The sequence below is a fragment of the Lissotriton helveticus genome, chromosome 2_1 (assembly GCF_964261635.1).
Source record: "Lissotriton helveticus chromosome 2_1, aLisHel1.1, whole genome shotgun sequence".
NCBI lineage: Eukaryota > Metazoa > Chordata > Amphibia > Caudata > Salamandridae > Lissotriton > Lissotriton helveticus.
Genome location: NC_136059.1, coordinates 1,877,287,436 through 1,877,309,843, shown reverse-complemented (window position 1 = coordinate 1,877,309,843; position 22,408 = coordinate 1,877,287,436). Strand labels below are relative to the sequence as shown.

The 22,408-nt window shown below is 48.7% G+C and overlaps 1 protein-coding gene across 2 annotated transcripts in view; it reads left to right on the top strand.

The window, feature by feature from the left end:
• Window positions 1–22,408, top strand: part of ABHD18 (abhydrolase domain containing 18) — a 176,740-nt gene that overhangs the window by 71,772 nt on the left and 82,560 nt on the right. For both annotated transcript variants that reach the window (XM_078676794.1, XM_078676795.1), the window contains exon 6: window positions 10,644–10,730. In XM_078676794.1, coding sequence (XP_078532920.1) covers window positions 10,644–10,730 — 87 coding nt within the window. The remainder of the gene's footprint in view (window positions 1–10,643; window positions 10,731–22,408) is intronic.

Here is a 22,408-nt window from a genome sequence, read left to right as displayed (position 1 = left end):
CAGAGTGTGGCATCTGTACATATTTGTTCAGTTAACTTTTTTACAGTTTGAGCACTGCTTGTCACCCGACAGAGTGGGGAATATGTCCGGGCGTGGCGGGTGACGAAGATTGGCTCAGCTCTCAGGCCTGCCCCTCTGTTCTTAGTAAACATCTCTATGATGTTGCATCAATTATGAGAGACGTTGGCTGTTCTGCGCTTCCAGCAACACTGGATTATGCCTGAGGTAAGGACGGCGGAGAGCCCGGGATTGGTTCCGGCTGGCCCTTGCCCCTTCCTTCCTTCCATTCCCCAGACAGACTGCGCACAATTTTTTTGCAGGTTTATATAGCGCAAACTCAACCCGAAGGTATTGGAACGCTTTACACGACCACTCGTCACATTACACAAGGACACATTCATTTTCGGTAGGCACCAGGAGATTAGGTGCCGCGACCTGATGTGGAGCAGAAGCCGAGATTCGGGAAGATCTGGCCGTTACGCCACATCCTCTCCCTTCTATCTATTCCTATTCTATCTGAAGCTATTTTATACATGGCAACATTTAGGAAGAGGAAAGTGGCAGATTAAAAAAAACATAATCGGGAGAACTTATTTCCCCCATTGACTCTTCATGAAAGTGCCAATTACAGACAAAAGGCAGCCCAAAAATCGGGAGGCGCCCGTTGAACCGGCCTTTTGGCCTGCATGCCATCTCTGAACTTGTTTGACAGTGTTTTGAATTTTTGTCATTGCTGTACTTGATGACCTCAACATCTTGTCAGGGTTAGGTATATAAATAAATGGAATCTAAACTACCAGGTTCAGAAAACCTGGGGCAGCAGGTCAGGGTTAGAGATTTGGTGCCGGATCTCACCAGGGCTGGCTTTAGGGCGGTGCGACTGGTGCCGGCACCTGGAGCTGACTTTGGTGGGGCCTCCGGTGCTAAAGGCGGCCCTGGGTGTCACACTGCTGCTGAAGAGAGATAATGGTGTTTCAGAAACAAGGGCGATACTGTTGCCTAGCAACCGACCTGGGGAACCAGTTCCGACTCTTGGCGTCGGCACAATGCCCCCTGAAATATGAATGTGACCTTGTATAATGTAACTGGTGCACATGTAAAGTGCTACAATAACCTCCGGTGGAGTTCGCACTGTGCAAAAAATCATAGAAGGAGGAAAGGGGTTCTAGCGCCATTACACTGGTAGCTCCTACTTGCAAAGAAGAAAAACAAGCATTTGCAATGCAATAGGTCTCACATTTACGAGAGTTTAAGCAATTGGCATTGTAAATTAAAATGCCTTTTATTTATGTATTAAAAACCAAAACACAAATAAAAGGCAATGTCATTTACAATGCTCAAACTCTCGTAAATGCGAGACCTATTTGTATTGCAAATGCTTTTTATTGGTAGCATTGCGTCATAGCATATACAACATTTACTTCAACACATAGTTTAAGAATTGAATGTTATCACTTCTTTGAAAAGTTTTTAATAAAAAGATACATTAATGTATTGTCAACATTGTTGTATGAAGGATTGTATGAAGGATTATTAGGGTATCCATGAATGCAATGATTAACGTATGAAGCTTTATTGAATGCATTGATTGCATATATCGTTTTAAATGTTGTAGCAAAATGAGATTTTTCAATTGTGTAACTTTTAAATAAATAGATACATTACTGTATTTAAATAGATGTGAAAACAATACAAATGTATGAAATCTTTTAACTGGGAGACAGCAATAATTGGTTATTGACTACAGATGTAGATATGTGTTTGGTTCATTCTTACTGTGTTTTAGTAGCAAGTTAAGTGGAGGCTAGATATAGATTAAGTACGCAAAAGGGAAATCCATTTTAGTTGTCATATCACTGACAACTAAAGTGAAAAGAGCCGTTTGGCTCATTTCACTTTCACCTTCTAAGTTCTTGAGGGGCTATCTCAGCCCCTCAAGCATCTGGGCAGATGGAAGAGGTATCATAAAAAAGGGGAGAATCTCCCCTTTCCAATAGTACTCATTGCTAGTGGATCCCTACTTGCGGATCGACGCAGTAGGGCGATCCAAAAGTAGGGATCCATTCCACTAAGTACCAGTGAGGGGGTAGCGGCCCCTTGAGCAAAGGCTTTTGTTGCTCTCCCATATTTTTTGTCCATATTAGTATTTCTGCCCCCCCACCCCGGGGAGCATAAAGCCCACTAGGGTGTAATGCGAAGGGGTGCGGGCTGACCAAAATGGGCATGCCAATGCCCTTACACCTAAACATCCATGGCAAGAGTCTTTCTGCACCCACGAGGGCAGATGGGGGCAATAGCCCTCGATCTCCCCCGGGGAAGGGGGGGCAGAAAGCCCACAATGCACCAGGGATTTTATTTTGTAATGCGTACGGATGGGTGCTGCCCAAATTAGGGACGCCAATGCCCCAACCCTTAGACACCAATGGCAACAGTATTTCTGACTCCTCTGGTTGGGCAGATGGGGGCAGTGGCCCCTGATCTGCCCCCCCCCCGCCACGGGGGGGGGACTGCCCAGAATGGGCATGCCAATGCCCCCACCCCCCAATAGCCACAGTCTTCCTGTCTCCCCTGGGGGCAGATGGAGCAAAAGCCCCTAATCTGCCTCCGGGGGGGGGGGGGCAGAAAGGAGCAAAAGCCCCTAATCTGCCTCCTGGGGGGGGGCAGAAAGCTCCTTAGGCATCAGAATATGGGCATGTCGGTGAGCGGCCCCATTGCGTGGACTGGCGCCTGGCTGACTGAGTGCGTGCATGCACTGGTGGTGTGCGTGGACAGGCGTGCGCTGACTGGCGTAAGTGCTTTGACTGGTGTGCGTGGACTGACGTCGGGCTGGCAGTGTGCCTGGACTTGCGTCAGGCTCGCGGTGTGCGTGGACTGGTGCCTGGCTGGCATTGTGTGTGGATGGTACTTGGCTGGCATTGTGCGTGCATGGCACTTGGCTGGCATTGTGCATGGATGGCACTTAACTGGCATTGTATGTGGATGGCACTTGGCTGGCAGTGTGAGTGAACTGTTGCTTGACTTGCGGGGTGCTGGTGGTGTGCGTGTATGGCGCTTGGCTGGCGGTGTACATGGATGGCACTTGAATGACGGTGTGCATGGATGGCACTTGGCTGGTGGTGTGCGTGAATGGCACTTGGCTGGTGGTGGGCGTGGACTGGCGTGCGTTGACTGGCGTGCATGGATTGGCGTGCGTGGACTGGCGTCTGACTGGTGGTGTGCCTGTACTGGCACCTGGCTGGTGGTGTGTGTGAACTGGCACCTGGCTGGTGGTGTGTGGGAACTGGGGCCTTGCTGGCGGTGTGCGTGGACTGGCGCATGGCTGGCTTTGTCAGTGCATGCACTAGCGGCGTGTGTGGACTGGCATGTGTTGACTGGCGTGCGTTGACGTCGGGCTGGAGGTGTGCATGGCTGACAGTGAGTGTGGATGGTACTTGACTTGCATTGTGCGTGGATGGCACTTGGCAGGCAGTGTGACTGGAATGTCGCTTGACTGACCGTTAGCTGGTGGTGTGCGTGGATGGCACTTGTTAATGGTGTACATGGATGGCACTTGAGTGGCGGTTTGCTTGGATGGTGCTTTGCTGGTGGTGTGCGTGGATGGCGCTTGGCTGGCGGTGTGCGTGGACTGGCCGTCGTTGACTGGCATGCATACCCTGCCGGTGTGCCTGAACTGTTGCCTGGCTGGTGGTGTGCGTGGACTGGTGCCTGGCTGGCAGTGTGCGTGGACTGGGGTCTGGCTGGCATTGCGCGTGGATGGCACCTGGCTGGCATTGCGCGTGGATGGCACCTGGCTGGCATTGCGCGTGGATGGCACGTGGCTGGCATTGCGCGTGGATGGCACGTGGCTGGCATTGCGTGTGGATGGCACGTGGCTGGCATTGCACGTGGCTGGCATTGCACGTGGATGACACGTGGCTGGCATTGCGCGTGGATGACACGTGGCTGGCATTGCGCGTGGATGACACGTGGCTGGCATTGCGCGTGGATGGCACTTGGCTGGCATTGCGCGTGGATGGCACTTGGCTGGCATTGCGCGTGGATGGCACTTGGCTGGCATTGCGCGTGGAGGGCACTTGGCTGGCATTGCGCGTGGAGGGCACTTGGCTAGCTTATGAGTGGACTGTGACTTGATTGGCGGTGTGCTGGTGGTATGCGTGTATTGCGTTTAGCTGACGGTGTACATGGATGGCGCATGGCTGGTGGTGTACGTGGATGGCGCATGGCTGGTGGTGTACGTGGATGGCGCATGGCTGGTGGTGTGCGTGGATGGCGCTTGGCTGGCGGTGTGTGTGGCTGGCGCTTGCCTGGCAGTGTGTGTGGCTGGCACTTGGCTGGCAGTGTGTGTGGACTGGCACTGGGCTGGCGGTGTGCGCGGATGGCGCTGGGCTGGCAGTGTGCGCGGATGGCGCTTGGCTGGCGGTGTGCATGGATGGCACTTGGCTGGCATTGTGCGTGAATGGCACTTGGCTAGCTTGTGAGTGGACTGTGACTTGATTGGCGGTATGCGTGTATTGCGTTTGGCTGGGGGTGTACATGGATGGCGCATGGCTGGTGGTGTGCGTGGATGGCGCATGGCTGGTGGTGTGCATGGATGGCGCTTGGCTGTTGGTGTGCATGGATGGAGCTTGCCTGGCAGTGTGTGTGGCTGGCGCTTGCCTGGCAGTGTGTGTGGCTGGCACTTGGCTGGCAGTGTGCGTGGACTGGCACTGGGCTGGCGGTGTGCGCGGGTGGCACTGGGCTGGCACTGTGTGCGGATGGCGCTTGGCTGGCGGTGTGCACAGATGGCGCTTGGCTGGCGGTGTACGCGGATGGCGCTTGGCTGGCAGTGTGCACGGATGGCGCTTGGCTGGCAGTGTGCACGGATGGCGCTTGGCTGGCAGTGTGCGCGGATGACGCTAGGCTGGCGGTGTAACGTATAAAATGAAAAACTTAGGGGCGTTACCAAAGTGGGTCCAAAAGGACCGTTTTTAAATAGGTTTTTAGGCGAGGTAGCATTTTTATCGGGAGACTGAGGGGAATTCTGGGTGGAAAATCTGTGTTGGCCTGGTCATCTCACAACTTTCCCAAACAGAAATGTGAGGGAAATGTTCCTTTTCAGCTAAATGTGAGGTTTTCAGGGGATCCTGGGTAAGAAAACTCTTGGGGATCCATGCAAGCCACACTTCCCTGTACTCACCCAGTTTGTTTAGTTTTCAGAAGTGCCTGGGTTTGGTAGGTTTCCCTAGGGGTGCAACCTAAGTACTTAATTTAGGGGCGTTTAGGGGGAGTGATAGGCTGTAGCCAATGAGCTACCTACCTTAAGGTGTCTACACCCTCTATATGACCACTTCTTGTGGTAAGTGGGCATAACCCTGACCCTAGAAGGCTAATTCCTTCCAAAACGGCTTGGAAGAATCTGAAAAGTAGGGTCCACATCAGCTGACCCGCCCTATGGTTGGTGCTGGGGTGCTGACAGACGGTGGGCACACCTCCTACTCTAACACAATTTCCTGGTTGTCTTGCCACCAAAAAGTGGGGTCAGGAAAGGGGGGTGGGCACCTCCACGATCTGGAGAGGCCTAGGGTTGTATAACAAAGGCAACAGGGTCTTTGAAGCTTCCTGCCCTGGAATGTCCATTCCAGGTGTTTGAACACCTCCTCCCATAGCAGGCTTTGTTCCCACCTCAGAGAGTGAAAGCTTTCACCTCAGGAGGCCAGAAACATGCCTGTGGTGGCTGGCTGGTCGAGACCGGTCAGTCAGCACACTTGTAGTTGGTAAGTTTTCAGGGGACACCTCTAAGGTGGTCTCTGATTACATTTATTAATAAATTCAGCACTGGCATCAGTGTGGGTTTATTAAGACTATGTGTTTGGTATCAAACACCTTGGTGTACAGTGAAGCCATCATGTAGCTGGGGATCTCAAATTCACAAGTGTCCAGCCCGTATACTCATGATGGCTTTCCTGCGCACTCGTAATCTCTTAGGGTGAATTTAGATATCACTAGGACACATTCACTCAGGCAGATATGCCCACACATGGGTATAGTGCACCCTGCCTTTAGGCTGTGAGGCCTGCCGTATGAGTGACTTACCTATACACATGCAGTGCTTGGCTGGCATGGCACACAGGGATGTGTGCCCTATTGACTATTCCGTTTTCCCTGCACCAAAACACACAGGCTGTAGTGGTAGTTTGTGTGAGTTTAATGAGGGGTCCCTTAGGTTGGCACAATTCGTGCTGTAGCCCTTAAGGGCCCTCTTGAGGTCCCATACCCTAGGTACCAGGGGTACCACTTACTAGGGACTCACAAGGAGTCCTGGTGCTGGTGGCCTGGTCAGTCAAAGTTGCACCAAATACCAGTCGAAAAGTAGGGGGACAGTACTGCAACAATACCCAGTTTCCTACAGGTGCCATCCACTCACATAGGCCTATATGCATTTTCTTCCCCTTTCGTTTTGTCCTAAAAGTTATCAGAGTTTACTTGGCGATGCCCAGTGTCCAATGAGAATAGAAGGGGTGAGAGAGGGCTGCCATGGCAGAGCACATTGTCCTCGGATGATGTTCCATTTGTTCTGACTTGCAGTGGGTGAAGCATTGACCAGTTGGATAGATGCTTTAAAATGCAGACCAAACTTTGTATTGCAGTAATTGTAGTATGAAAATTCTGAAAATATAAGTATCTATCGCACTTTGTTTGATTTATGGTTAAGTTTAGGAACTTTCCACTGTAAGAATGCATACCGCCAACTCTACAGAAGCTATATCACATTTAGACCATATAGTTAGCTGGAAATGTACAAATGTGTTATGACAACAGTTGACATTGTACGTTTTTGTATGTTTTATAACAACAACATCAAAATATAAAATAAAAAGAAATAGAAGATTTCATTTTTTCTTTTTGTTAAACTAGACCATCCAAATGGGCTATAAAACCACTAATGCTATTACAAATTGTCAGCTCACTGTATCAAATATTTCTTCAGGTGACCTACCAGCTGCTGTCCCTTCCTTGCCCTTGAATGGGTGCATAACTTAACATACATTTAAGATACTGTTCTTAAAAGGAATAAACTTGCATTGATCTTGTTGTAGCAATTCACCAGCTAGCTTCATAAGTCTGCCCACACAATCTTTAGTGAGTATTTTAACATCTGTGTTTATCACTAATAGAAGTCTATATGGCTTACAATCTAAAGAACCCTTATCTGGGTTGGGGTAATGATATATTGTTTCATGATGAACGCCAGAATCCTCATCACCCCACCTCTGATGTCCACATTAAACTTCAAGCATCTATCCAATACAGAGTCCAAGTAGGATGCATACAATTTCTCTGGTTGTCAGTCACTGTCTTGTGTCTTTTTTTCTCTGTACGTAGCCTGAATAGAATCATACGGAATAGTTGGTAGTAAGGAATATGAACCTGTGCTTGCTAGTACACCAGATAGGCACTGATGCCACTCTTCACAATTCACAGTACCTACAGCAGTAAATATATCAATGTTCCTATAACAAATCCACAAATTGTGTTAATGCTTCTCTTTTGTCACAATTTAATACTAGCTGGTTCATCATCAGCATATTGGTTTCGCAACCACGTTTCGTCAACCAACACGTGTTTCACGATTCAACCGCTTTTAGATGGCTGTAGCATCCACAGATAACCACAAATGCAGTTTCTCAGTTGGCCCGTCACATGTTGTCCCATGCTCAGTGCTATGTCGTGGACACAAAACACATATACACCACTCTAGTGGGTCTATATTTTAACAAGAAGTTTTTTTTTAATTGTTTTTTAAATTACCCCTTTTTCATTTCGAAATGTACCTTATATTCAGATTAAAAGAACAGTATCATTCTGGAAAGGGGTGGCAGACATGTTAAAAACCATTCTGGGTTTCCCATTATCATTCAACACATGCACTATGCTTTAGCCTTGAGGCCAGATACTTATGAGTGTATGGTCAAACAGACTGGGACGCAGTGATGCAGTGTATGGGAGCGACAAAACTAGTAACAGCGCATTACTGGATAAAAGCAAACCCACCTTTGAACTATGGTATCTAAGACTGCAGTTGTGGATCTGTCACTGTAATATTATTTATGTATTTACTGCTGTATGTTTTGTGCATTTTCAGAATAAACTCCATCAATCGTTCACTGCCCAGAGGAGCCTCCAATTAGTCCCTCTATTCTTATTGAAAGGATTAATTGGTCACATCAGTCGATAGAAATATGACAGTCACACTGTAGAAAATATATCATTTTCAGAGATAACTTTTGTAGAATAGCTGATGACCTCCTCAGCTGCTCATCCTACTTTAGTGCCTAATAGTCCCCAGTCACAGTGCATTTCTCATTCTATCTGGTATTCCCGTACCATGATGATGTGGGAAATCTTTTATCGTCTGTCTGGGCCATTTATGTGTTCTTTTATTTTTTTTGTAAACAAACTTTGAGTTTTTCAGGTTCAGTGCAAAGTTACAGTGTGCCAAAATCGGTTCCCATAGTCCCATCTCAGTAACTATTACTAGCATATATTGGAAGATCATATAAATTGCAATCCACAGTACATATTGATATTCTGCTGTCACGCAGCTTGAGGGACAACAGACACGGAGACAAAAAGCAAGAAAAACTGTCCGCTCCACTTTGCATCATCTCTGAACGTAGTTGCATTACAACTCTACAACAATACTATACTAATAAAACTTCCCAATCACCCCCCACCCATCCCTCCCTCCCAGGCATGTCACTTCCATCTCAACACAATACCTTCAATAAACATTAGCGATATGTAGCTACCTCCAACCCTTTAGTCTAATAATAAGTATGGTTGCACACCTCCCCCGTGTACTCCTTTATACTATGTCAGTGTTAAGGATACAGCACCGGTGGCCCTGAAAGTCAGCACCTCAGTGTCCCGCTGCCGGTTCGTCAACCTCACTATCATCCCCGCTATCTGCTCCTGGGTCTTTTAACAATCCCACCAAGCTCTCCCAAGCCCTGGCCGCTTCTAGTGCCTTTTTTCGCTATTTGTTCTCTTCTCCATTTGCAATCGTACTTTTCCATCACACTCTGCCCACTTAACGAATTCCTGCCTCCATCTGTCTACATCGTGCCCCCTTAACGCTTTCCAATGCATCTTGTTTTCCCTCTTTGCCAGCAGCAAACCCATATCTAAAAAGTTACTGGTGATCTTGTTTTTAGCCGTATGTGGGAACCAATGTAGCACACACCGGCCCATTGCCAACTCCAAATCTCTGTCCGTTATATTGTTCAGCAAGTCCACCACCTCAGTCCAATAGGTAGTTAGTTGTGGGCACCCCCATAACATGTGAGGAAAGCCCGCTCCCTCCCCCCGGCAGCGCAGGCAGTCATCCGAATCAGTGTCAAAGTAGGCCTTAATCTTCGCTGGGGTGAAATAGGCCCTGTGCAATATATAAAAGTGCACTAGTTGGAAGCAGGCGTTCCTGGTGCTCTTCCATGCTCTCTCCACTACTTCAGCCCATGCTCTATCTGGTATCTCTGTCCCCACATCTGCTTCCCATTTATGCTTAAGAGCATCTAAGGGAGCTAGTTTCTTCTGCGTCAACCGCTTGTACAGGCAGGTAACCGCTTTAAACTTTCCCACAGCAACCACCATATATTGGCAGCTCAGGGAGGTGGCAGGTTCATTTAGGCCTTCCTTCCATTGTCCACGGACAGCGGCAATAAGCGCTGCATGAAGCAAGTAGTTCCCCCCGCCAAGTCAAATTGTTACTGTACGTCTTGGAAAGGCAGCATGTGCCGTCCTCATATTATAGTTGCCCCTATAGTAGTCAATCCCCTCGCGCCCCAATCTACCAGATCCCGCCAAGAGCCACCATTGGGCAATGCCTCACACATGGATATCGGTATATCAGGTGCGTACGGGACCGCGATACTCGCCCTCTTTAGGCTCAGTTTCCAACAATGTCTTGCTGTTTTAAGGTCTTCTGGAAGGGTACTAACCCGAACAGGGAGGTCCAGCACAATCCGTGAAAGTAATCCTAATGACTGGGCCCGCTCTTTCATCTCCTCCAGACCACTCAGCCTTGTCGCTCTTTGTTGCGTAAGCCACTGCAGCTGGACAGCTATGTAATATGTTTCAAAGTCGGGAACTGCCCACCCTCCTTCCGACTGCGGCCGCATCAGGGTGGCCAAAGCTACTCTCCTCCTACCTGTACCCCACAGAAATCCTGTAACCATGGAGGTAAGTGTGGATCCGCGCCGGAATCCAAACTGGCAGGGTCCCCAAGTAATATAATAGCCTGGGTAGGGCCACCATTTTAAGTAGTGCCACTCATTTCTGTGCTCCTTTATGAGGGAGGACGTAAATATTTCTAATCAGATGTGTACAGAACGAAATCCTCAAAGGCATTCTGGATGTAGCAAGCTGACCATTCTTAAGCCAACAAGATTCTACCACCAACCTGTAGATTGATTAGAATGTGCACAATCACACATTGCATTATTCTGGGCTTGAGTTTGGGTGCTCTTTAGTACTTTGACATCTTGTCGCCAAAAAAGTTAATAGCTAAAAGAAACAAAAACATTTGATCAAATTAAAATAACTTTTAAAACAGTTGTTAAGATTGTGCTCTATTTTGACTGTATTCTTCTATTATTCCTTTTCAGTACTTTTGGCGGCGACGTACCTTAATGGCCCGCCCTATGATCAAAGAAGCTGGTATGGCATCCCTGTTACTTGAAAATCCCTATTATATCCTTTTTGTCTTGGGTTCTAATGAAATCAGTGGCAAAGGAAATTGTTACTCTCCTTGTTGAAACAAAGAGCTACAAAAAAATTTCGGGAAACAAGCACCATAATGTGATGGAGGGGAGACAGAAAGGAAGGCAAAATGAGAATGTATTTAAATATGAAACCGTGGTTTAACAAAGTCTGAGTATACCATTGAGCTGATTTAATCTCTGGAGACTCACATAATTTTGTAATGAGTTAAGAATGGCTAGAAACACTACGAGGTGCAAGAATCCCATGCAGCATTACAGTAAGAACCTAGAAAAAATATTGGAGAGTTGAAGATTGAGCAGCTCATTAACCAGTTAAAGTCCTCTAGTGCTTCTGATGTATTGATGTATTATCGAGTAATATACGTGAATATAAGAACAATTTGGATAGGTCTTTACACCATTTTTTGATAAATGTCTGTCACAAATTATTTTCTTAATTCTTGGGGATTAAAGTCCACATTTGTAAAGCGCACAATCACCCGTAAGGGTCTCTAGGCGCTGGGGGGCCGTCGGGAAGATTAAGCGAGCTATTGCCCAGAGTCACATGGTGCTGGGCTGACCTGCCGCCGGAGCCGGGGATCGAACCGTGGTCCCCAGATTCCGGAGTCAGTCGCCCTGGCCGCGGCGCCACATGAGAGGAAAAGCGCTCTCGGGATATTGGTCTCCATTTTAAGGAACGATTGACAAATGAATAGCCTAATTTTAGAATCATGCAGTTTTCTATATGGGAGAAAAAGTTTTCTCCAGAATAATCTTGACTCATTTACAGTATTTTCCAGTAGGGGTGTCCATATTCAGCACGTTGCGCTGCTTGTGTTGATTTATATTTTTGAGGCCGGTAGCTTGTTTTCCTACTCGAGCTGCAGCTTTCTCAACACAAACGCTTGTGACCTGCTGTGACTGCCCGTGTTGAGAACATTTTGCCGGGTAGCATTCTAGCAACTGACAATTGTGCTGGGGGAACCCACATTTTTGCTTGCCACCATTACATTGGGGAGCCGCACTTGAGAAAAACTCTTCTGTGTGGTGGTTGGCGGAGTGTTTCCGGAATTCCACGTTACAAGTGTAACGCGGAATAGGAAACACTTTGCAAACTCTGCTGGCAAAACAGAGGTTATCGCTCACCCCTATTTTCCACTGTGATTTAACGATATAGCATTATATTGCAGCATGCCATTTGGTAAACATAATCCAACCTTATATTGTATTAAAGGGTTAATCATTCAGATAGGAGATAACTGCAGGCCTTTTGAAGATCTTAGTGGCATTACTGATGCCTAGGTTAGGGTGTGAGTCAAGAGAGAGGGTGCTTTGCCACAGCAAATTCAGATTTCCAAAATTGTCTGGAATTCAACATGGATCCTTATTGCACCCTACCTTCTATTTTCACTTGCCCTGCACGTATGATGGATTTTTAATGGAATGTAGTCTTATTTCCACTTAAAAAGGATCAAGAGCTCATGCTAACACTGTTGTATGCCAACTACCTGGTAGTCTTGTATGCTGCACATGCTCAAATGGCTTCCTGTTTACTGTGCCTCACACAAAATAAATATTAATCTGAACAAGACCAAATCAAGTTGCTGGTATGCTGATACATTGGTTTCAGGTGAAAGTTGCCTGCATACAGTTAGAGATTGTACACTCTTATTCTTTGAGTTGTATGAAGAAAATGTAAATATTTTATTCAAGCCTAAGTTCGTATAGTGCACATTTTTGTGGGAGGCCTGAATGAAATCATTGTGGTTTATGCGGTTCTCTGTGAACCCCTGACAAAGGCTGTGCTTTTGGTTAGGGGGGGGGGAATGTATTGATTCTTGACCTATGCATTAGCTTTATGGGTGTGGCAGTCGAGCATTAGTTTGAAGATACTCAATGGTCGCTTTTGGAAAAAAAGCATAGTCTGCAGCACAATACTTGCATTGAAGTGTTGTGAGTCAGACTGTGGTTGTGTATGATACACTGGTTATTCATTCAAATATTACTATTGAGTTTGGTCTGCAAACTGCTTTGAAGAGTTATCTGCTGGTCCTGCTTAAAAAAGATGTTGCTGCCGAAGTAATGGGCAGTAGATTGGGATTTCGATCAATGTGCAAGGAGTAAATCGCACATCTAGGCCTCTTTAAGATGTGTGTTTTTAAGTAAAGAAATATGGTTCTAACCCTTGCACAGTACATAGATGCTTTTCTGTGAACATCAGCTATTTACACTGGGATATTCTTGCACTGCACTGCCAATCATCCACTACAGTCAAAGTGAACATTGCCTGAGAAACTACCTGCCAATGTGATAACCCATCACTTACTCTGATTCTAAAGTGAGGTGAAATTGTGTTTGATCCAGAGAGATCAAGAGGCAGTCTGTCTTTATACCTCTGGTGTTAGGGGTTCTCTTTCCGGAGATAAGCTCTTGTGCTCATTCAGTAACAATTTGAACCATACCGTCCTGGAGTTGTCACAGATTAAAGGTGAGGTCCATGTTAACTTAGATTTTACCAGTACCTAGTGGCTACCATTGGTATCTTGGACTGCTGTTTCTCTGGGGAATGCATGCTGTGCCACTGGCATATTTGTCCTACAACTGGTAGTACCCTAAAAACATCTAAAAATTTTGAAGGGTCTATTTATTTATTTATTTATTAATACAACTTGTAGAGCGCGTGCGTTTGCCCGTAGGCGTCTTGGCGCTAAAATTACTTAGACGGGTCTCTGGGTGATAAAGCGTTGTGTAGAAAATAATTGGGGGGCACTACCAACCAGAATATAAGATCCTTAAGTATTGCCCGGCGGTGTCGCCTCTTGAACCCACAAAGAAGTTAAACTATTGAAGAGGCAGGCGCTGGAGACTGGAAGGCAGGAAACAAGGTTTTTATTTTCTCCGGAGGAGAACACAACGAAACGGACAGAAGGTATCGTTCTGAGGTGCTCTAACTGCATCCCTGAGGCCTGGCCTCTTATACACATGTTTATCTGTTTATTGCATGTAACACATTCTCGTCGATACTTTGATGTACGGAAAGACATCCTCAGAATCCCCCCCTTTCCCAGCCCGTTCCCACGCAAGGTTACAGTGGAAGTCCCCGCCCCGTTCACAACAGGTGATGATCATCGCGCAGCTGGATATTCCGCCGATTCACGGTGTGTGTGGGGTTTGATCGGGTCTCGTAGGGCGGGGGGCTTTGATCAACCCGGGGATCCCTTGCTGGGGGGGAACTTTCTATTGTACGGGGAGGGGCAAGGAACAGTATCGGCAGAGCTGGGTGTCGGCCTGGGAACGAGGAAGACGAACGGGCACACGGGAAAAGGGGTTTGCATCAAAGGGCCGGGGATCATAAATGGGAAGAAGGGAGGTGTCGCGCTGGGAACAGGACGAGGGCCTGGGGCAGAGCAGCGCTGAAGAGGGGTTTTATGATTCGCGGCAGGTGCAGGCAGGGGGGTTGTCAGTATGCGGGGGGGATGCCGGCGAAGCTAGGAGTGGGAGAGAGAGGCGCGCTGGCCCTCGGCGAGAGCAGGGAAGCCATGGTGCCCAAAATGGCGGCTGTTTTACGCGCACAAAAGGTTTAAGGAGAGCAAGAGGGCGCCGATAATGTTGACGGTTTCAGCCCAACTTTCAACAGTCCCCCCTTTTCAACATATCTAGCCACCTTGCTTTACTCAATGTCAATTTTCATCAAATTCCTAACTTCGGTATCATACAATGCTCTCATATGTTCGCTTCCAATGTCCACAGTTTTGGGAAAAATACAACTCGCACATAAAGAACACATAGGTGGCAAACATTGAATTCCTAAGCATAGGCCACATAGTACAACTACGGGAATCAGGATAATGGTGAGCAGTCTCCAGCCCCAGCTTTTGACGGTGTCCCAGAACCAACCACCAAGCGACCATTCTTCTTGCTCTTGGTGAACTTCCGAAGAGAGTCTGTGAAGATGTTCGATGGCTTTGTACACTGAGGGTGAGTTGTCCGGTATGTATGTACAACAGCTGGACCCAATAATGCGGCATGCTCCTCCACGGTCCGCCAGAACCACATCTAGAACGAGGCGGTTCTGCAGAGCCACCAAACGGACCGCTTGGAGCTCGGCAGTGTTGTTGGCAAAGATGCCCGCTGTGATGTTCATGGTTGTCTCGACTGCCTGAGTCAAATGTCGGATGGCACGGCTGTTTGCCATCGGGCCCCAGAGGGGGACGAGTCCTTTCATAGCATCGAGGAACTGTGCCCCTGTTGAGTCGGCTTGTCCAATGTCTTTGGCTCGTTTTTGCCGGTGGTGATTCGCTGGGGCTACATAAGTCGGAGGAAGGACGAAGGAGATGTAGCAAGTGCCCCCCCAGCCTTTGGGGAGCCAGGTGTAGGCCTTCGTGCCGCAGATGAAATACATGTTTGGGGATGACACAAAGGAAGGTGGATCCGTGGAGTCCAAAGTTCTGGTAAAGCGGCAAGCGCTGCGACCCACCAGCTGTGTCCCAAGTCCTTCTACACACATGTGGCCTGTGACGTTGATGACCGTCAGGGCCACAGTCAGAGTGGCAGCCGTTCGTTTCCGCAGATAGGAGAAGGTGGGTCTGGTTGGATTGTTGAACACCTGCATTTCGATTCGTTCTTTAGCCGGGATGTCCATTTGGTTCGAGTCGCTGGGGGTCAGCGGGCAGAAGTGTGTCTTTGTCTTGTTTCGCCCGGCCCCGTGAGAAGAATGTGCTGCAGTTCTGCTGGAGGTGGCATTGCCCGTATAGCTTTCTTGCAGGAGGATCAGCCAAGCAAGGCAGGAGCCGTGGACGGAGAAGGGTGAAGGGATGAATGGTATTGAATGTCCAGTGGCATGGGGTAGCAACCCACAGATCCAGCAGTTGGTGGTGTTGGTGGCAAGATTGTGCTGGTGAAGTAGCTGCACGAAAGAGTTGTTCCAAAACTCCTTTCGCCTCTCTCTTAGTTGAGGAGAGAGCGAAATTAGATGATGTTCCTTCATGGTGGTAGGCTGAGCAGTGGTTAGGAATGTTTCGTGAGCAGGTGCGTGTTCTTCCATAATCCAGAGCGTAGTCATGAGGAGAAAACAGAGGAGGATTACGATGAAGAGTGCAATTGTCTTTGAGCTATGGAGTCTGTCTATTCTCGGATTTCTGTAGTGGGTATTTCCTGCTGTCTCCGTCGGCTTCTTATTTGGCGCTTCCATCATCTTCTTATCTGGCGCTTCCATCATCTTCGTCTTCAAGGTGCTCGGTAGTGGGCAGGACCACAGACTTAGTTTTAGCTTCTCTCCAGGTAACCCTTGGTAGTTTGGGTCACCGTTCTGAGATCCTTTAACCTAGTCCGTGGCCTACTTAGCCGAAGCTCCCTCCTTTCGACGCAGGAAATACCCTTCTCGAGATGGCACAGTGGGGTCAGGATGTTTTGAAAGTTCAAGTGTCTCAGTATCAGGGTAGCAGTTCAACGATGGTCGGTCCTGGTTCAGGAGCTCTTCTTGGGTGTTGACGGTGTCTGTCGTGGCCAGGGTTGGAGAGACCTTTTTGCAGTGATGAGCGTGCAGCCAGTGTTTCTTCCCCTCCACTCGAAGTGCGGTCCGAGTGGTGATCAGCACTTGCCAGGGGCCCGTCCACCGGGGTTCCAAACTCTTTGATCGCTGAAAATTTCGGATCAGCACGAAGTCCCCCGGCTGGATGGCGTGACCCGGACCCCTGGAAGCATCGGGGATGGCCTGCTGCACCTGCTGATGAAGGACAGACAAAGTTTCAGTCAATTTGTACAGGTAATCAGACATTAGGACATCCGGAACGTCATGAATGGAAGTTGGTTTCGGGGCAGACCAGACGCTCATGGGTCGACCGAAGACAACTTCATAAGGGGTTAAGTGATGTCGGGTGGGGGTAGAGCGCATCGATAGCAATGCCAATGGGAGGGCGTCTGGCCATTTCAGGCCCGTCGTAGCCACTATTTTGGCCAGTTTAAGCTTTAGTGTGGCATTGTGTCGTTCGACAAGCCCAGCAGATTGAGGGTGGAAGACTGCGTGGAATTTCTGTTTAATACCCAGCCCATTTAGGATGAGCTGGATAACTTTGGCTACAAAGTGGGGGCCATTATCACTCCATAAAACACGACAGAGGCCATAACGGGGGAAAAACTCCTTTAACAGAACCTTTGCAGTGGCCATAGCGGTGTTGTCACGGGTTGGATATGCTTCCACCCACTTGCTAAATGCGCACACCACGACGAGTACATATTTCAGGCCTTGGCATCTGTCTAGCTGGATGTAGTCCATCTGCAGGACTTCAAATGGGTGGTTTGGGACCCCAAATCCCCCCCGGGGTACTACAGTTCCTTTCCCGGGGTTGTGTTGCAGGCATATTAAGCATTGTTGGACCAGGCGTTTGGCGGAATCTGGGATCTTGTCATTGTGCCAAACCCTGGAGACAAGTTCGATCATGGGGGCTGATCCTATGTGGGCAGGGGAGTGTGCCATGGTTAATATGGGAATCAAGTACGAATCAGGTAGCAACCATCTGTTCGTGTCTTTTGTCCGCCAGCAGCCTTCATCGTCTTTCAATCCCACCCGTGTCCATTCAGTCAATTCGTGTTGTGTGCTAGCCGTTTGTATGTCTCTAATTGTGTCCTTGGCGTCAGTCCAGTTTTCTGCTTGTGACCTGGTCACGTACATATGTGTTGTCGTTCTATTTTCAGCTGTCGTTCGGGCGGTGATGTCGGCTAGTGCATTTCCCTGTCCAATAATGTCTGTCACTTTCTTGTGTGCCTGGCATTTGATAACGGCAAGTTTGTTGGGGAGGAGGACAGCTTCGATTAAGGCGGAGACTAAATCCCCGCGCAAAATGGGTGTGCCGTGTGAGGTCAAGTATCCTCTCTCCCTCCAGAGGAGCCCAAAATGGTGAACCACCCCGAAGGCATACTGGCTGTCGGTGTAAATGTTCGCTGTGGTTCCTGTTGCCAGGATGCAGGCTCGCGTCAAAGCAATCAGTTCCGCTGCCTGGGCAGATCGCTGGGTGATGCGGGCTGTTTCTACTACAGTTCGAGCCGTGGTGACTGCATAGGCAGCGGAAGTGGTACCATCGGAGAGTTTGATGCAAGAACCGTCCACCCACAACTCCCCGTCGGGGTCAGGGAAAGCTGTGTCTCTGAGATCGACCCTACTCCTGGTCTGTTCGTCCGTAAGAGTCACGCAGTCATGTACGGGGTGCACATTGGGATCGTTCTCTGGCAAGGGTAACAGAGTTGCTGGGTTCAGTGTGGTGCATCTTTTCAGGGTGATATGGGGGGCAAGCAAGGTCAGTTCGTATCCAGTCAGTCGTGCACTCGTCAGATGTTGCGTCTTGGTTTGGTTCAGGAGGGTGTCGACTGCATGGGGTACCAGTACCGTGAGGGAATTCGAGAGTACAATCCCCTCACTCTGTCGGATAGAGACTGCAGCAGCAGCTACAGCTCGAAGGCAGGCAGGCAAGGCTCTGGCGACAGGGTCAAGAGTGGCAGAGAAGTAAGCGCACGGTCGTTGCTTAGGGCCGATGGCCTGGGTCAGGACAGATAAAGCGCACCCCTCCCTTTCGTGAGTGTAAAGGGAGAAGGGCTTTCTGTAATCAGGGGTACCCAGGACAGGGGCTGAGCAAAGGGCATCTCGCAGTTCTGTGAAGGAAGTTTGACACTCAGGAGTCCAAGGGAGTGGGAAAGGGACGTCTTTGTTTAGCAGAGAAAGCAGTGGTTTTACAACGAGGCTGAAGTTTGGTAACCATTGTCGGCAGAAGGAGGTGAGGCCTAATAGGGAGCGAACCTGCTTCTGGGTTTTAGGGACAGGGGTATCTAGAATGGTTTGGATTCGATCAGGGGTGAGTTTTCTTCCATCTTTGGACAAAAGGTGGCCTAGGTAAGTGACCTGGGGTAGGCAGAATTGCAACTTCTTCTTGGAGACCTTGTGGCCATTTTCCGCAAGGAAGTGCAAGAGTTGAATGGTGGCGGTAACCGCTAGAGGGGTGGTGTCGGCTGCCAAAAGGATGTCATCGACATATTGTACCAACACCACCCCGTCGGGTAACTGGACTTGGTCTAGTTGTCTTTTGAGGGCCTGGCTGTAGATGCTAGGGCTTTCCGTGTAGCCTTGAGGCGCTCGGCAAAACCTATATGAGCGGGCTTTTAGGGTAAAGCCGAAGAGATATCGGCTGTCTGGGTGGATGGGGATGGAGAAGAATGCGTTCTTGAGGTCGATGACGGAAAAGGTGGTGGCAGTGGATGGAATCAAGGTCAGGATGGTGGTGATGTCTGAGACCACAGGGTACTGGGGTACCACCACTTTGTTGATCTCTCGGAGGTCGATGATGAAACGGTATGCTCTCTCATCTCCCTCTCCCTGCTTCTTGATAATGGGCAAGATAGGGCTGTTGCAAACGTTGCTAACCACTTCCTCTACCACTCCTGCGTCTATCAGTGACTGGATAATCATTACCAATGCCTTCTCGCCCTCTGGCGATATCCGATATTGTGGGAGTTTTGGGAGTGTTGCGTCTGGTCGGACAGTAATGTGCACTGGGTCAATTAACATACGCCCTACGTCCGAATCCGCTTTGGCCCACAGATACGGAGGTAGAGTGTCAAGCAGGGACGCGTCAACGTCGGTGATGGAAAACATGTGTCGGGGGGAACAATGTCTAAGCAGAACGGGGTTGTCGTAAAGAAACACTCGAACTCCATCTTGAGAACACCTAATCGTCGCTCGGAAGTGTTTCAGTAAGTCAAGTCCCATAATGGCGTCAGGGCTATTGGAGGAAAGCAAGAACGTGGTGTCGGTGGTGTTGTTTTCTACGTCAAAGAGAATCGGGGCAGACAAAGGGTTGGTGGAGGGCGTTCCATCGAAACCTGTCGATGTTATGAGTGAGCCAGACAAGGGTGCCCTTGGAATCAGTCGTTTAGATAACGCACTACGTGTTGCGCCAGTGTCTACCAGAAATGGAGACTTGGTACCCAGGACCTTAGCAGTGACATAAGGGCCCTGCTGGTCAACATAGAGCTCGACTGGATCCCTCCCTCGCCCTTGGCTGTCCTATGCGAAGGTGTGAGTGTCGTCATAGTCAGATTGTTGATATTGGTTCTGCCTGGGTCGATCGAACGTATTTGGTCTGCTTGATCTGTCATTAGTCGCGTCATTTGGGGGCCCTCGTTGTTGTCCCTTAGGTCTCGGTCCGTTTGCTACATACCTGGGGTCTTTGTTTCTGATCATTTCCAGAAGAACTGGGCACTGGGATTTCCAATGGCCAGTCCCTTTGCAGAAAGCGCACTGGTCTTCTCTAAGGTCTGTGCGTCCATTGTAGGAAGTCAGAGTGCGGTCCTGGGGAAATGTAGTCTTAGGGACGTTTGTCTGGTAGTTTCCCCGGTATTGGTCTCGTCCTATAGTCACCCCTTGCAGTTTGGCAATCATCACCCTCTCTTTTAAGTCCTTCTTCTTTTTCTCTGTCGCCCTATCGTTTTAATTTTTCTGATGCTCATAATATTGGGCCATTTGGAGAATCGCTGTAGGTTTGGAGGCTGCCCAACTACTCTCGCTGGCCTGTAGTTTCTGGGAGATTTCCGATGATAGGCCCTTAACATAATTCTGGACAAACAGATGGTGTCCGGTTGCAGTGGTCATGTCCTGGCCGCTGTAATCGGAGAACACCGTTTCAAACCGGGAGAAGTATTCCGATACATCCTCCTGGGGTTTTTGGCGACAGGCTGTTACTATCGACCAGTCCACTTTCTTTTCTGGGATTAGGGTTTTTAATTTCTCTACGATTTTATCTGGGAGGTCTAGAATGGATTTCAACGGCTTTTGTCCTGGTCCCCGTTGTTTGTCCAGGTCATCGAGTTGTGACCAGGTATGTCCAAACAGCTCAAGGTGGTCGACTTTCCGGATTTGCTTCCACACATCAGCTGGTAGACATAACCCGAAGAACAAGTCGATGTCAGCCAGGGTCATGATCGTTGAACCCAGGGCTGTACCCAATTCAGTATAGAAGGCAGTGGGGTTTTTACGTAGGTCGGGTAGAGATTTCCGGAATGTCAGTATCTCTTGCCGGTCCCATGGCTGGTAGACCCAGTTGTATACTACCCTTCCCTTCGCATCTTGGTTGTTTGCATCATCGTGAGTCCCTGTACCCCGAGGAGGAACCCAGTAAGGGGCAGCCTCACGTATCGGCATCATGGTGTTAGATTGCTCGGTTGGTGGTTCGGTCACTACGGGGGCTGCGGATTTAGCTCCCGGCTTTCGTTCAGTGAGGTGGCGGAAAACCTCAAGCGTACGCGTAAGGAGGTCCGACACATCACACTCGCCCTCATCCCCGATATCGACCTTCCGGTACAGAGTCCTTAGGCTCTCGGGACCTTTGTCTCGATATCGGTCCTCGTATGCATTCAAGACATGATAACACAGTCGTACGGTAAAATGTCGTCTGTGACTCCCTGTATACGAGCTGAACATATCTGTGATGTACTCTTCATCATCCTTCCTTTCTACCAGTGTCCTTGCTATTTTGTCGATCCCCGCTCGCTCATCTTTGTCTAGTCTGTTTGTTCTTGCAGGGCCAGCCCCTCGAGTCTCATGGTCGTCTAACGTCGTTGTTGATGCGGGTTTTAATACAAGGGGTTCGGCTGGCACAGAGGCCATTGGGGCCGACGCTGTGGCGGTACCTTCGTTTGTACCTGGGGGTGGCGCGTGCTGCGCCACGGGTTGAGAAGGGGCATATGGAGGGGGCATGTAGATGATAGGAGGACCTAACAGCAGGTCCTCATTGGCTTGTCGTTTCGAGGGTAAATCAGGGTAGAGCATGGAGGGGGTTCTAACCGGACACTGGCTTGGCGTTTCCATTTCTAGTTTCTGTTTAGCTTTCTCTCTTTCCTTTATCTCTTTTTCTAGTTTCTGAGCAGCTAGGTGGGCTGCTTTTCGCAGCTCTTTTTCCAACCTACTCTCAGTTTTCTTTTTACGTTGTTCAGTTTCTTTTCGCCACATGCCGAAGCTGTCAAGCATAGTAGGTGTTGTCTTGTTTTTACCCAGGGCAGTTTCTAGCGTTTTTATTTTATCATCATCAAAGGATCCTATCAGGGGCCATTGACTTTCTTGACCCTTTTTTGTATATTTATGCCATAGTTTACTATAGGCTATAGCGGTCAATCCATGCTTCATGAACATGTCCTTATTAGGGGTGCCTTCCAGTGGGGCTGGATGGTCCATCTCTAATAGGCGGTCCGGGCTAAACAGGCTACTAATCAGTGGGGAGAAGACAGACATGACGGCTCGTAACGAGGGACTAAAAAGTCAGCACTGCCTATCTTATCACTAGGTGCAAAGACTGGACAGAATATTTCTATTCTACGTTGTTTGCAGGCAGTGAATACCTCATGGATCAAAAATAACAAAAGACCAATAAATAACAATGGGGAGAATGAGCAGGTCCGCAAAGATCTGCGTTACCTACCCTTTTCACTATCTGCAAAAAGGGTGGTCTCTTCCCTGTTTGCAGACAGGGAATCTCCAGGAAACAATAGTTTTGCGAACAACAGTTCAGTTTCAGGTGATTATTGAGTGGGGGAGAAAAAATAAGCACGGCTGCTGCCCTACCTATCCTCCACTGCTTGCAAAGAGAGAGCCCGTTGTTTCTCCGTTTGCAGACAGTGAATCTCCAAAT